General features: G+C 39.2%; 1 protein-coding gene across 3 annotated transcripts in view; it reads left to right on the top strand.

The window, feature by feature from the left end:
- Positions 1–14,890, top strand: part of LOC130914713 (autophagy protein 5-like) — an 82,222-nt gene extending 67,332 nt beyond the window's left edge. The window contains exon 8 of one of the 3 annotated variants that reach the window (XM_057834150.1): positions 14,747–14,890. In XM_057834150.1, coding sequence (XP_057690133.1) covers positions 14,747–14,838 — 92 coding nt within the window. In that variant the 3' untranslated portion in view covers positions 14,839–14,890. Of the gene's footprint in view, positions 1–2,134; positions 8,108–14,746 lie in introns of those variants that run through there. The other 2 variants (XM_057834149.1, XM_057834148.1) reach the window with 2 other exon arrangements.
- The last annotated feature ends 415 nt before the right edge of the window (positions 14,891–15,305 follow it).

The raw sequence follows: 15,305 nt of genomic DNA, 5'->3' as shown, positions 1-15,305 counted from the left end.
AAGGCATCAAGGGGGTAAATATGGGTAATAACAGTATTTTAACATCCGCTTAACATCTTTCTATGCAAAAATAAAAAACAAACAAAAAAAAAAAACAGGTGCAGCGCATGTACAGTACCCTCCATAATTATTGGCACCCCTGATTAAGATGTGTTCCTCCCATGGCCATCTCAGTCCCCAGACCTCAACCCCATTGAAAACCTGTGGGGTGAGCTGAAGAGGAGAGTACAGAGGAGAGAACCCAGGTCTCTGGATGATTTAGAGAGATTCTGCAAAGAAGAATGGCTTTCTGTCTTTTCCCATCTTGTGAAACATTATAGGAAAAGATTAGGTGCTGTTTTGTTGGCAAAAGGGGGTTGTACAAAGTATTAACACCAGGGGTGCTAATAATTGTGACACACATTATTTGATGTCAAATAATTATTTCTTTATGTGGGATTTTTTCCCCACTGAATAAATGCACTTGTATTGAAGGTTGGATTTTTCTCTTTTTTCTATTAAGGTCCCATATTATTTAGAAAAAAAAAATATTAGAAGCTAAAAAACACATAACTATTATAAATCCAAAAATTATGGAGGGCAGTACCTGTCAACCCGAGGCCGTTGGCAATCTTATAAATAGTGACGTATGCCCTTACAAATTGGTGACTAATCATACATTTTATATAGTGTGCAATATGAAACAAAAATAAAACTCAATTTTCAAAATAATATGAATTTATTGGCAATATTGTGACATATAACCTGGTGCAATCAAAGAACAATCAATATCTTCAGCTACATCATGATTACTAAAATCTGACAATGAGTTTTGTTATAATTGTATGTAGCACCTTTGGCAATTTCATGTCTTTTGATGGCTGCACTTCAGCTCGCAATTCAGTTTGACTTGAAGGTAGTTCGTTACTGTGTCCAATTATAAATGGAAAAACGTCAATTGATAAAATTAACTTTCCGATGCAATCTTTAAGTTGGGGAACATTTCATTTGCTAATTCTGAGAAGTGATCAGCAATGGGTGGCAGACTAAAATTGGCAGAATAAAATCTCCGCTTTTGTCACTTTTCATTCTGCGGACTTCATCTTTATGACCAGTGTTGTTAATCTTACTTTTAAAAAAGTAATTAATTACAGTTACAAATTACTTCTCCCAAAAAGTAATTGAGTAAGTAACTCAGTTACCTGAATGTAATAGTAATTAGTTACTTGGCAAAGTAACTGGTGTTACCTTTCATGAAACATAGCGTCCTTTGCTATGTCTGGAAGTCATTTAATGTTGTGAATCAACTGTTAAAGTTGTTAAAATTGCTCCCGTTTTTGCATTAGTTTCCTTCTGTCTACTTTCGACAAGGGAAAGTTTTAAAACTGTTTTATCATTTCAAGATAGATTCAAGTCAAGATTTTACCGATTTAGGAGTATTTTAGATAAAAAGTTACTTAGGTTCGCAAGGAAAGTTTACTACAACAGAGCCTTTCTGAGAAGTCTATTGCTTTAAAATGGCTGCTGTTTACTATCGCCGCAGAGTCTGTCATTTCGCATGTAGTTCCATATGCATGTGATATCTAGTGTTGCATGAAGTGGGTGTAGATTGTAGGCTGTCGGCTACAGTCAGGAAATATTGGCGCCACCTAGCCTAGCATTGCGTTTACAACAGCGTCACAACACTCTTCCCTCCTTCCCACTCCAGCTCTTTTCTCACAGTCAAGAAATATTGGCACCACCTAGCCTAACATTGCGTTTGCAACGGCGTCACAACCCTCTTCCCTCCTTCCCACTCCCGCTCTACTCTCTCCGTGTCTCTGACTTTTCTCGCGTCATTCAACCAACATAGTACCACACATTGTCTCGTTGCCGAAACAGTGTCAAAATCCGAACGGAGAAAAAAAAACGTAATGCACGAAAAACGTACAGATTTTGACGGTACGGCGTACACATTAAAAATTCAGTGCTCACTTGTACAAATTAAGCCGAAACCGTACAACTTGACAAGTATGATAATATCGCACCCCAAATCATCAGTGGCATCCCAAATTCTAACACCCTCTTAAAATTGCAGTTACCCCTGTCATTAGCGGACCATTTCCGACAACGCATTTCCGTTCCACTCAATTCTCTGTGTACGTGTGTACTGCAGGTGAGCCAGCGAAGCGATACCAGGTCGTGATCCACGGCATCGAGCCGCTGCTGGAGACGCCGCTGCAGTGGCTTAGCGAGCACCTGAGTCACCCGGACAATTTTCTGCACATCTGCGTGGTGCCGGCGCCTTCCGACTGAAGCGTCGGAACCTCCGCTTTTGCCACGGCAACGGACCATTCAAACTCTTTAAGAAAGCGTGGGATGGAAAGCTCTTCGGCCGATCTAGACGTCGCCTAGGTGACCGCGGTTGTCCGCCATTTTGAGTGTTGAGCATTCGGTATCCAGCTTCAAATACTACTCACTAGTGTGGCAATTCAGTATGGAGGACCAAAGCTGCCAAAATACAAACTAAATGAATAAATAAATAGTAAAAATACAACAAGAAGAAGGAAATGTGGTTCAAAGATTAAAAATAAACATTGAAATCAATTCACTTTCATATAGACGTTACAAATATATTTCACATGACTCTAGGAATGATCCAATTCAGACCCGTTTCATGGGTGGAACCTTCAAATAATCTACAGCTGCTGACTGGAGCACGGCTATTCTCGTCACTCTCGCGAAAACGTTTCCCGTCAAACAAGCATTGAAGCTACAGTATGTTCACAACGCAGGCTGAATGACCGTAATTCCAATGAACTGGTTGCTTGCCATTGTATGAAAGATGTCCAACTCACTTAAACTGGGAGTGTGTTTGCTCATTTTTCAGTGCCATTGATGATGCTAGACGTCCGATCCATTTTGACTGGAGGGGGCAAATGAACGAATGTTGATCGGATGTCTAGCAATGTCAATGGCAACCAGTCAGTTAACTTATTTGGCCCAAAAATATAGCGGTCTAGGCAATGAGAGATTATGGAGAGAGGCTAAGTACCGCAGGTCTTAATGCACAAATCTGTTTTTTTTTTTCGTGGTTTCTTCCTCGAGTGAGGCATTACCTTGATGGTCTGAATGCGACACGTCGCATAGAAGTGGACCATTTCAAGTCCAATCTGGGCCACATTTTTCCAAATGTGGCGGCGGTATGAACTCTGAAGTCTCCCGAATGGGAATTCATGCAGCAATTACAACGGCAAAGAGAAAGAGTCAGGGAGGACGGCATAGATGGACCTGTGCATTAACATTAGCGCCTAGCTTGAACACTGCTTTTAGGGAGGAGGCGGGCTTGACCACGGTCAGTGTTGTTTTTGGTAGCCCTTTTAATTTTCGTCTTGGTCTTTTGGACGATAATGCTTAGTCATATTTTGGTCATCTTAAAATGTGTTTGTCTTCATCTGATATCTGGACCTGATACTGATGACGCCAGTGCACGCGGACAGTCCGACAGTGTATGAAAACATGTTTTCAAGTAGCAACCTAATAGTTGCGTGAAGCAACAGCTCTACTTCCGCGTCAATCCACACGAAATGACTGCCTGATGCGCTTTGCCATTTCATTATTTGACCAGGACGAAAGAAAAAACTGCAGAAGGGTTACACGCAGGAATCAAGTTTTGTTGGTGCTGCCACCTACACTTTTGGAATGCATACTACATTGGCCAGTGTTGTTTTTGGTAGCCCTTTTAATTTTCGTCTTAGTCTTTCAGACGATAATGCTTAGTCATATTTTAATCACCTCTAAATGTGTTTGTCTTCATCTAGTTTTTGTTGACAAAAACGCAAGAGTAATTTCGTTTAGTTTTAGTTGACGTTTAATAAAAATGTTTTCGTCTGTAAAATTTAAAAATTTATTCCAAAATTGATAATTAAAACAAAGGTTTACAACTATTTCAAATGAACATTGATAGACGAGCACATAGAGCATCTAGAACAGTGGTTCTTGACCTGGATTTGTTCGAACCCCAGGGGTTCGGTGAGTAAGTCTAACGGGTTGGGGGAGGTAATGAAATGCAGGGCCCTATTTTCATACGCTGATTAAATCTAGGCATAGTGGCTTTTTAAACCAGGTTTTGGCCTGGTTTGCTCCCAATTTACAGGTCTAATCCATTTCTTCTAACTGCTCGTCCCCCGATCTGATGAGAGGAGGAACTGGTTTGCTCAGTGGAAGGTTGACTCACACTTGGTATGAGGGAATACAACAGACCAATGGTCAGCATGGTCTCAAATCTTGACCTATTTCTAAAAAAAGCTGTCAAAATGAGTAGAAATTTGGATGGGAATTTGCTAAATTAACAGCTCGCTAGCTTAGATATGTTTGTTTTGAATTTGAAAAAAAAAAAAGCTTTCTCATTTTGAATGGTAAATCCACATGTGAAACTTGTGGGGTTCGGTACCTTTAGCAACGTTAAGAACCACTGATCTAGAAGGACAACGCCAACTTGGTGAAACAATACATTATTTTCAATAAATTGTAGCCACCTCGTAGCCAAGAACTGTATATTTAAAAAAAAAAAAAAAAAAAAGCTCTACGTTAGAATTAGCACAATGCTAACCCTAACAGCAAGCGTCCTCTAATTTTCGGACAACTTTTTTTTTTTTTTTAGGATTAAGCATTAGCCTAATGCTAACGCGAATGCTGTGCTCATGCTACGAGTTACATTTAGTGTGTGCTAATCATTCAGCAGCGATCTTTAAGGGCTAAAGAAACATTGCAAATTCTCTCTGGCCAAGAAAATGAATCATGCGATGTGTGCAAGCCTGCATGATGTAGACTGGAGACAACACATTGGTGAGTCGGGAAGAAGGGAGTGGGGGGGCATCATGTCATGAGTGACACAACCAGAGACTGCTACGATGCAGGCTAACTACACATAAAATGTCACACATTGTGAACAAGTGACGGAAACTATTGCGCATTTTCGTGTCGTTGTCGTCCCGTCAGACGAAAACCGGCAGCCTTCTCGGTATGTTTTTGTCCCTCAAAACATCGTTATCGTCATAAAAAAAGTGTTTGTTGACAAAATATTTTCGTGATCGTCATTGTTGACAAAACAATACTGACCACAGTCAAAAAAGGATAAGCCTGAGAATGTTTGGTTTTCTTTCTGTGCACCAAATGAGCAATATTTCAATATTTCTTACATGGCCAAGAGTTGGGGAAAACTCAATGTATTTGTGTGCGTTATGCACGTACACTGCATGCATGGGTTCAATTAATGCATAGAAACTTTTAATGTGAGATTATTTATGTCTGGTATTTGTGTCCTCTTTTTGGAAATCAAAATATGGTCACCCGAGAATAACGTAGGGCCAGCATGTGTAGTCATTTGTTTTGATGCTTCTGCACATGCTAATATCGTATTGGCCCGAATATAAGACGGCCGTGATTGTAAGACGACCCCCTCCTTTTCAAGACTCAAGTTTGAAAAAAGGCTTTTTGAACACCAAATTATTTTTTAAACAGAAAATAATTACAGTACATCTTAAACGAATGATTATAACAATATATTTGAGAGAAAAAGCATGTTATTCTGGCTCATTCAAATCTTAATATCTGAACATTTAAATGTGTAAACTAAAGTGCAATCACATTTGTAAATGAATGGCTTCTGGTTTTTGAAAAGAACCGTAATTTCCCGAATATAAGGCGCATCCGTGTATAATGCGTACCCCAAATTTACTTAAATTATTGTACCCGTTTATAACGCGCACCCTAATTTTAGCACCAATAAATAGAAGAATACAAGAAAACAGAGGTCGTGTACAGATGCAGAAATTTCATTTTACTGACTGGTGAAACACAGCACAAGCATAGCACATTGGTAGTTCAAAACATTTCCATAAACTGACAATATTTACGGTAATAATATGATTTGACAACTTCCCCAACTTACCAAAATCTAGGAGAAAACAAAACAGATGTGACTTTTCTTTTAAAGGCTGCTGTATAACTTGCTTGTTTCATCATGATGAATAAATGTTTCTTCCATGGATTGATATGGTAAAATGAAAGTGAGAACGTAAGTCGGAAATCCGAGAGAGCTCATCGCTGTCGACATGACAGTAACAATAGGAACTATTGTTATTTGGGTTTGAGTTTTCCGACGGACAGATATAGTTGACGGACACAAAGTCTGTGTGCTTACGTTTGTTATGGTCCGAGTTGCTGAGCTGCAATAAACGTTGACTCAAATGAGTTCAAGAAACTAAATTCTGTGCTTTATAAAGAGTGAAAAAAGCAGAATTTAACAAACGAAATCATTCGGCCGATTAGAGTGAAGTATTACCGAAACAAAATGGTGGCGTCACGTACCGTAATGGTCGGCAACGGGTCGCCGCATACGTTTCTTCAACACAATGTGGCCGTGTGTGTCAATAAAAAAAAAATCTGTTTGTATATATTTGTAATATATATACAGTATATTTCTGTCTCCATCCATGTACCCGTTTATAATGCGCCATGATTTTACGAGTTGATTTTGGGGGGAAAAAGTGTGCGTTATATTCGGGAAATTACGGTAAATAAACCAATCTATTGTAATAAAACAACAAAATTGCAATAACTGCATTAACCATCAAAGTGAGGTCTAACTGTAACTGTAGTCTTGAAACAAATCTGAATAAGGAAAAACTGCAATAAAATAATGCAAACTGGTTAAACTTGAGAGTAGCTGAGATCTATCATGACAGAACATTGCTCCTCAAGTTCAGCATTCGCTTCAGTGATATCTGGCGCCATCTAGCGTCGTGAATGGTTATAATGTCTAGGCCCTGAATATAAGACGACTCCCACTTTTTCAGTCTTATTTCAATGCAAAAAAACACCGTCTTATATTTCGGCCAATACGGTACTTGAACGGGCTAAATGGAAAAAGGCAGTCTGAACGGGCACGCCCCCCCCAAAAAAAATGATATGAAAAAAAATCGGAATTGCGTATCAACACCTGCGGTCTGAACCTAGCCTTATTGACATGAATGTGGCCAGTGAACCAAACTGAGTTTGACACCCTTGACTTGAAACATGCGCCTGCAATGGCTTGTCTGCTTAGCAATCACAGCTAAGGGGGCGGAGCATTTTTTGAAAGATCACTCTCTATCAATGGCAGAGAATAAGTTAAAAATAACCACAAAAACAATGGTTATGCCACTTCATTTTGTGTGGCAGCAATTTCCTCATCCGTCATGCCTGGCACTTGATAGGTTTACGACCACTAACCCAATTTTATTTCTGCATTCTGTTGTTGTTGTTTGTCCTTCACATGTTCCTTGGCTCGACCGCAGTCAAAGGCCTGAACAATAAAGGACTGCTTTGTTTGTGTGGCCGTCTCGTTTTGGTTTCTTTCATGTGGCGGCGTCACGCCTCAATTTCGCCGCCGTTCTTCTATATTTCTTTCGACATATTTTCCTATATCTCGCGAAACGGTCCTTCTGTTCCAACACGCTCGCTTTGAAGCGTCGTCTTCTTCTGGCGGCCCCTCCTCCGCCTTCATCTCGCCACTTTAATTACCTGCTGTACCCCCCCAGCCCTACAACTCATTTGTACCCCCTCCTTGCTAATGAGAGCACTAAAGTGTCTTGTCAGAGCAGCCTCTGGCTGCTTCGCTACACTCTCATGACTGTGTACATAATTACAGACGGCGGTTATGGCCCCCTGCAGGTGTGTGTGTTCGTGTAATTCAACCTCAGCCAAATAGTTTGGTACGGTACTTAGGAGAGTTTTCACATACGTATTCTGGACCTGATTTGAGCGTTTCAAATCATTTGCTGCCATTGACAGCTGGTGATGTCCCGATCTTATACTCAGTATCGACGCCAGATTCAGCTATTTTTGGAGGAGTTGACAGTATCGTATTTGCTCACAATATCAGATCCGATCCAGTAGTTACAGTGGGGCAAATACCGCAATTTTCGGACTATAAGCCGCTACTTTTTTCCTTCAATTTGATACCTGTGGCTTATAGTCCAGTGCTGCTTATTTGTTGTTTTTTTAGGTAACACTTTATTTGACAGCGGTGTCATAAGACTGTCATAAGATCATCAAAATTATGACATGACACTATCATGGACACTACTGAATAGAGCTGGGAATCTTTGGGCACCTAACGATTCGATTACGATTACGATTCAGAGGCTCCGATTTGATTATAAAACGATTATTGATGCACCCCCCCTCCTTTTTTTTCTCTCTTTTTTTTTTTTTTTTTTTTTTTTTTTTAATGTTTTGTACATTCGTTCCAAAATTGTTCAAAAATACTCTCAGGCTAAACCACACCACTATTTCAGTATCAAGTTAACATATAGCAGTAAACAAATATACAAAAATAACATTAAATAAAAAACTCCAGTCCCCATTCTGTATCAGCAGCTTTAAACTACATTCAATTAATTTAATGTTGTGAATCAACCATTAAATTTGTTAAAATTGCTCCCGTTATTCCATAATTTCCCTTTTGTCTACTTTCGACATGTGAAAGTTTTAAAGCTATTTTAAAGATAGATTCAAGTCAATATTTTACCGATTTAGGAGTATTTTAGATAAAAAGTTAATTAGGTTTGCTTGGAAGGTTCGCTACAACAGCCTTGTAGGGAAGTGTACTGCTTTAAGATGGCGGCCGTTTATAACTCCGCATCTAGCTTTTTGTAGGTGTGCTGCTAACACTACCAAATCTATATTGCATCTAGTCCTGTATAAATGATATCCACCGTAACATTATATGGATGAACTTTGGAGCAGCTTTTCGGCAGCAGTCAGGTATGTTGTTGTGTTTTTTTATCTCGTTGCATGAGTTGAGCTAGAGCCGTGAGTTGAGCATTGGCATTACCTGAGGGGCCGGGTAATGGGAAGCATGATGTTTAGCTACTCTCGCTCCGTTCCGTCCCGTCCCGACGACCGCGCGGCACGCTGAGTGTTGTGTACTTCCGCTTTACTTCGCATATTTCAATAATCGGAATTTGGATGTTTGTGAATCGTTCTCGAATCTTCCACGGCCGAATCGCGAATAATCTAAGAATCGGAAATTTTGCACACCTCTACTACTGAATGCTTATGTCATTAAGTGTCATTTGGCAAATTACCGTAATTTCCCGAATATAAGACGCACCCGTGTATAACGCGCACCCCCAATTTACCTGCAAAATCTAGGGAAAATTCTTGTACCCGTGTATAACGCGCACCCTAATTTTAGCACCAATAAATACGGTAGAATACAAGAAAACAGCTCGTGTAGAAATACAGAAATGTCATTTTAATTTAACAAATTATAAACAGACATAACACAGCACAAGCATAGCACAGTGATAATTACCGTTCCGGTAGCGCAAAACATTACTGTAACAACCTTTAACAACTTCTCCAACTTAAGAGAACCCGTGAGAAAACAAAACAGCCATATCTGTATTATACATGAACATCTAAAGCATTCTTATAAGTGCTTTTCTGCCCCTACCAATTGCTTTTGCTGATGACTTTGCTTGTTCCAGCTGCTTTTTCATTCGTTTCCAATACCGCACACTCGATTCTCCGACGTCATACCGTCTTGCCGCTTCACGAATTCCAGCTTCCTCAGATACGGAAATTACTTTCCTTTAGAAGGCTACCGTGTAGCTTGCTCGTTTCATCATCATAAAATACCGCAAATGTATCTTCCTTAGAATTATACTGTAAAGTAAAAGTGACGACTGAAGTGGTAAAACGAAAGGAGCTCACGGAAGTCATTCGACCAATCAGAGTGAAGTATTACCAAAACAAACGGTGTATACGGTGTTTATATACCGTAATGGCAGCAACAGATCACCGTATGCGTTTTCTTCTGTGTCAATAAAGACAAAGTCTTAAAATATACATATTTATATGTATTTATTTCTGTCTCCATCTATATACCCGTGTATAATGCGCGCCCTCGATTTTACAAGTGGATTTGGGGAAAAAAAGTGCGCCTTATTTTCGGGAAATTACGGTATGTCACTCACTCAATTTTTGTCCATCTTGGATCTTTTCCATCCATTCAAAAGTGAGATCATTTGCCGGATAACACTTAATGACATCTGTTATAAGCATTCAGGACAGAGACATGTCATAATTATGATTATGTAATGACAGTCTTATGGCACCACTGTCAAATAAAATGTTAGCAAATACTATAACTAGCATTTGATGAAACAATTGGAACAGTAACTGAAGAAATATTTAGCACAGAACATGATTTTTGATTGTTATTAAATCTGTAGCGCTGCAATGCATGCTAAGAGGCATGTTGGATGACAGCAGGTGGCAGCAGAGGTTGACTGTCTCCTCCAAGGGAGCAATGATGGCCAAATGAAGCTTTTTGAAGCAATAAAGCTGTGCACTAATTGGTTCAAAGTTTAATGATGGTTCATTTGATCTTATGACAGTCGGTCGTATGATGCCGCTGTCAAATAAGGTTGTACCGGTTAATATCTTTTGGTGTAAATGATACAGTGAGGACAGGTGCGGCTTATAGTCCAGTGCGGCTTATCTATGAACACGTGCCGTTTTCGTGCCAAATTTGGTGGGCTGCGGCTTATAGTCAGGTGTGCCTTATAGTGCGAAAATTAGGGTTAAGTATTTAGTCAACCACTAATTGTGCAATTTCTCGCACTTGAAAATATTAGAGAGGCCTGTAATTGTCAACATGGGTAAACCTCAAACCATGACAAACAGAATGTGGAAGAAAAAAACAGAAAATCACATTGTTTGATTTGTAAAGAATTTATTTGCAAATCATGGTGGAAAATAAGTATTTGGTCAATACCAAAAGTTCATCTCAATACTTTGTTATGTACCCTTTGTTGGCAATAACGGAGGCCAAACGATTTCTGTAACTCTTAGCAAACTTTTCACACACTGTTGCTGGTATTTTGCCCCATTCCTCCATGCAGATCTCCTCTAGAGCAGTGATGTTTTGCGGCTGTCGTTGAAAACACTGACTTTAAACTCTCTCCTCACCCCGTGGCGTCAAAATGATAACAAGAACGGGGAGCAAAAATCCCAGAACCTCTTTGGGGGGGGGGGGGGGGGGGGAGACCTAGTTAATGACCTACAGAGAGCTGGGACCACAGTAACAAAGGCTACTATCAGCAACACAATGCGCCGCCAGGGACTCAAATCCTGCACTGTCAGACGTGTCCCCCTGCTGAAGAAAATACACGTCCAGGCCCGTGTGCGGTTCGCTCGAGAGCATTTTAATGATCCAGAAGAGGGAGAATGTTTTATGGTCAGATGAAACCAAAATAGAACTTTTTTGTGGAAACACAGGTTCTCTTGTTTGGAGGAAAAAGAATATTGAATTGCACCATACCCACTGTGAAGCATGGGGGTGGAAACATCCTGCTTTGGGGCTGTTTTTCTGCATCGAGACCAGGACGACTGATCTGTGTAAAGGAAAGAACGAACGGGGCCATGTATCGAGAGATTTTGAGTGAAAATCTCCTTCCATCAGCAAGGGCATTGAAGATGAGACTAGCTGGGTCTTTCAGCATGACAATGATCCCAAACACACAGCCAGGGCAGCAAAGGAGTGGCTTCGTAAGAAGCATTTCAAGGTCCTGGAGTGGCCTAGCCAGTCTCCAGATCTCAACCCCATAGAAAATCTGTGGAGGGAGTTGAAAGTCCGTGTTGCCCAACGACAGCCCCAAAACATCACTGCTCTAGAGGAGATCTGCATGAAGAAATGGGCAAAAATACCAGCAACAGTGTGTGAAAAGCTTGTGAAGACTTACAGAAAACGTTTGGCCTCCGTTATTGCCAACAAAGGGTGCATAACAAAGTATTCAGATGAACTTTCAAAATTACAGGCCTCTCTAATATTTTCAAGTGGGAGAACTTGCACAATTAGTGGTTGACTAAATACTTATTTGCCCCACTGTATGTGTTTTCAGTACCATCGTGCTTTTCGACTGCAGACTGAGATCTCTGAAAACATGTTACTTAGTGAGATACATGTAACAGTGTTGTGGTATTAGCAGTAGGCTGCAGGTGTAGATTATATAAGTACCGTAATTTCCCGAATATAACGCGCACTTTTTTCCCCCAAAATCAACTTGTAAACTCATGGTGCGCATTATAAACGGGTACATGGATGGAGACAGAAATATATATGTATTACATATATATATAAACCGATTTTTTTTTCATTGACACGGCCACGTTGTGTTGAAGAAACGTATGCGGCGACCCGTTGCCAACCATTACGGTACGTGACGTCACCGTTTTGTTTCGGTAATACTTCACTCTAATCGGCCGAATGATTTCCTCTGTGTTAAATTCTGTTTTTTTCACTCTTCATAAAGCACAGAATTTAGTTTCTTGAACTCATTTGAGTCGACGTTTATTGCAGCTCCGCAATTCGGACCATAACAAATGTAAGGACACACACTTCCTGTGTCCGTCAACTATATCGGTCTCTCGGGAAACTCAAACCCAAATAACAATAGTTCCTTTTGTTACTGTCGAGTTGACAGCTATGAGCTCTCACGGATTTCCGACTTACGTTCTCACTTTCATTTTACCGTATCAATCCATGGAAGAAACATTTATTCATCATGAGGAAACGAGCAAGTTATACAGCAGCCTTTAAAAGAAAAGTCACATCTGTTTTGTTTTCTCCTAGATTCTGGTAAGTTGGAGAAGTTGTCAAATCATATTATTACCGTAAATATTGTCAGTTTACGGTAATGTTTTGAACTACCAATGTGCTATGTTTGTGCTGTGTTTCACCAGTCAGTAAAATGACATCTCTGTATCTGTACTCAAGCTCTGTTTTCTTCTAAAATTAGGGTGCGCGTTATAAACGGGTGCGCCTTATATTCGGGAAATTACGGTAATTGATTAATCTATGGATGAACTTAACGTTTAATGCGTTTCAGAATAATTTTAGGAAATGTAAAACAAAGAAACAAAGAAATGTACTAGGCATGTGCCGGTATTAAATTTTGACGGTATGGTGACCTTAAGCTAAAATGCGATTTCACTGTATCACGGTATTGCAATTACAGCTCTAAAATGTGTTCTTTTTTTTAGATGTATGGGTTTAAAACCATTTTATGCCTGCAATATGAAGAAATTGTCAGAGAATCACAAAATTTGAAAAATAAGGCCTTAATGAAACCTTTTTTTCAAATTTGTATAAAAGAAAAAAAAATATGTGTAATAAGCGCTCTAATATCTATAACCCTTGCTAAATCCTGTTTTTTTTCCTCATGGAACCTGCAGATGCATGAGTTGACTTGCATCTATTATTTTTTGGGGAGGAAAGATATTTCAAAATTCTGACTTAGTCTGAAAATCATTCAATTCTAAGTGTATCAAATGTGATACATTTGGCAAGAAGGGGTTAAAAAATACTTTTTTGCCATTGAACTGGATTTTTTTTCTCAACATTTTTGCAAATTGGAACAACATGAATATAATGTTAACAATAAATAAATAATATATTTTAAATAAAATTGATATAAATAGAATTTATAGACTAAAGCCACAGGTTACAGCTGCAACGATTAATCGATTAACTCGAGTATTCGATGAGAAAAAGATATTCGAGTTAAATTTTGCTGATTCGAGTATTCGTTTAATTAAAGTGACGTAATGGTTTATTTTGAAAGTGCTTGCATTTAGTTTTATTGATTTGGGTGGATACACTGCCTTCTATTCGGCCTCAATTCACATGGCTGAATCCAGGTGCTCCCTGTTAAGACCAACATAAGCAAAATTTTGTTTGAGGAAATTTTTTTTTTAATGCATTCGTAATTTAGTTTATTGGTATATTTAGCCTATTTTTGTGGGAATATGTGTCTGAACCATTTGTTAAGAGCATTATAAAAAGGTTTTAGCATTTTATAGCATTTGAACTAGCGGACTTTTGCGATGTAAGTTAGCCAATTGTTCTTTTGTTGTACATAGATCCTCTTTTTAAAAAAAATTTTTTATACCGTTTGAGGCTCAGCTCAGTTAATTTAATTTTTCATGTTCCTTATCCGATTACTCGATTATTCAAACTAATTAATCGACTACTAAAATAATCAATAGCTGCAGCCCTACCACAGATAATGTTGCTCAACATTAGAACAAGAACAAAAAAATAAACAACTGGACGTAAAATCAATTTGATCATATATTGTTTATGTAAAACATACCACTACTATTAATTAGTTGAAAATTAATGGAGAGTGAGAGCAAGAGCCAGTGCATGTGTGTATGACTCGTATCATTATTTACACATTATACACACTCACACTCACCCTCTCTCAACACAGAAAGTCGCCAGAGAGAAAAAACACCACAGGCTGTATTATGAAAATGTGTTTTTGAACAGATCTTTACAATGGCGGAAGACTGCAAAAGTAAGCTAATGGTACAGCGGAAACAAGTTAGCTGTCTTGGCATGCTTACTACCCACGTTATCGGCCTCATTAACAAGCTTACGTTATCGTATTTGTTTTACCGTCGCTAGATACACTAAACCAGCTTGAGTGAACTCTCGTAGCTGGTGGGAAACGTTCATGACAGCATTTACTTACCTTAAATTTTGCATAAAGTGACAAATGATGGTCACGCAAATGTGAAATCATGTTGGCGGTCCTGCTGTCCTTCCTCCTCTAAGCCGTCTGTTTCTTTTCGGTAGCCAAAGTACTCCCATACTAGCGACTTTTTTGAGGGGGGGAAAAGCTCAAGTGTAGTTTCAACATCTTCACTCATTGTGTCTATTCGACAGCAAAGGACAGCGCAACAACTGGAGGGGGAAGGGTGAGCGCTGCCGTTCCAAGCCAAGGATTTCTCACTGCATTTTTGGGACATAAAAAGTAGCCATCGTACTGCGGTATGACGGAACATTTTAGTGGTTTTGAAACCGTGACGTTTTCATACCACGTAAACCTTGAAACTGGTAACCGGCACTTGCCTAGTGTGTACTTGCATTAAAACATTTATGTTGACCTGCACATCCATTGGTGCCAAGATTACACTTCAAAAAAGCATTAAATGCGAATGCAAACTAAAAGTCCCTGAGTGTTTCTTCAAACTATTCAAAATTGCACTTTCATTTCACAAGAGCAATACCGTAATTCTCGGACTATAAGCCGCTACTTTTTTCTTTCATTTTGAATACTTCGGCTAATAGTCCAGTGCGGCTTATTTATTGATTTATTTGGGTTAATAGGTAACATTTTTTTTGAAAGCATGGTAATACGACTGTCATAATTATGACATGACACTATCATGTGCATTACTGAATGCTTATGACAGATGTCATTAAGTGTCATCTGGCAAATTAT

The sequence above is a fragment of the Corythoichthys intestinalis genome, chromosome 4 (assembly GCF_030265065.1).
Source record: "Corythoichthys intestinalis isolate RoL2023-P3 chromosome 4, ASM3026506v1, whole genome shotgun sequence".
Taxonomy (NCBI): domain Eukaryota; kingdom Metazoa; phylum Chordata; class Actinopteri; order Syngnathiformes; family Syngnathidae; genus Corythoichthys; species Corythoichthys intestinalis.
Note: the sequence above shows the minus strand (reverse complement) of the source record. Positions and strands in the feature narration are given on the sequence as shown.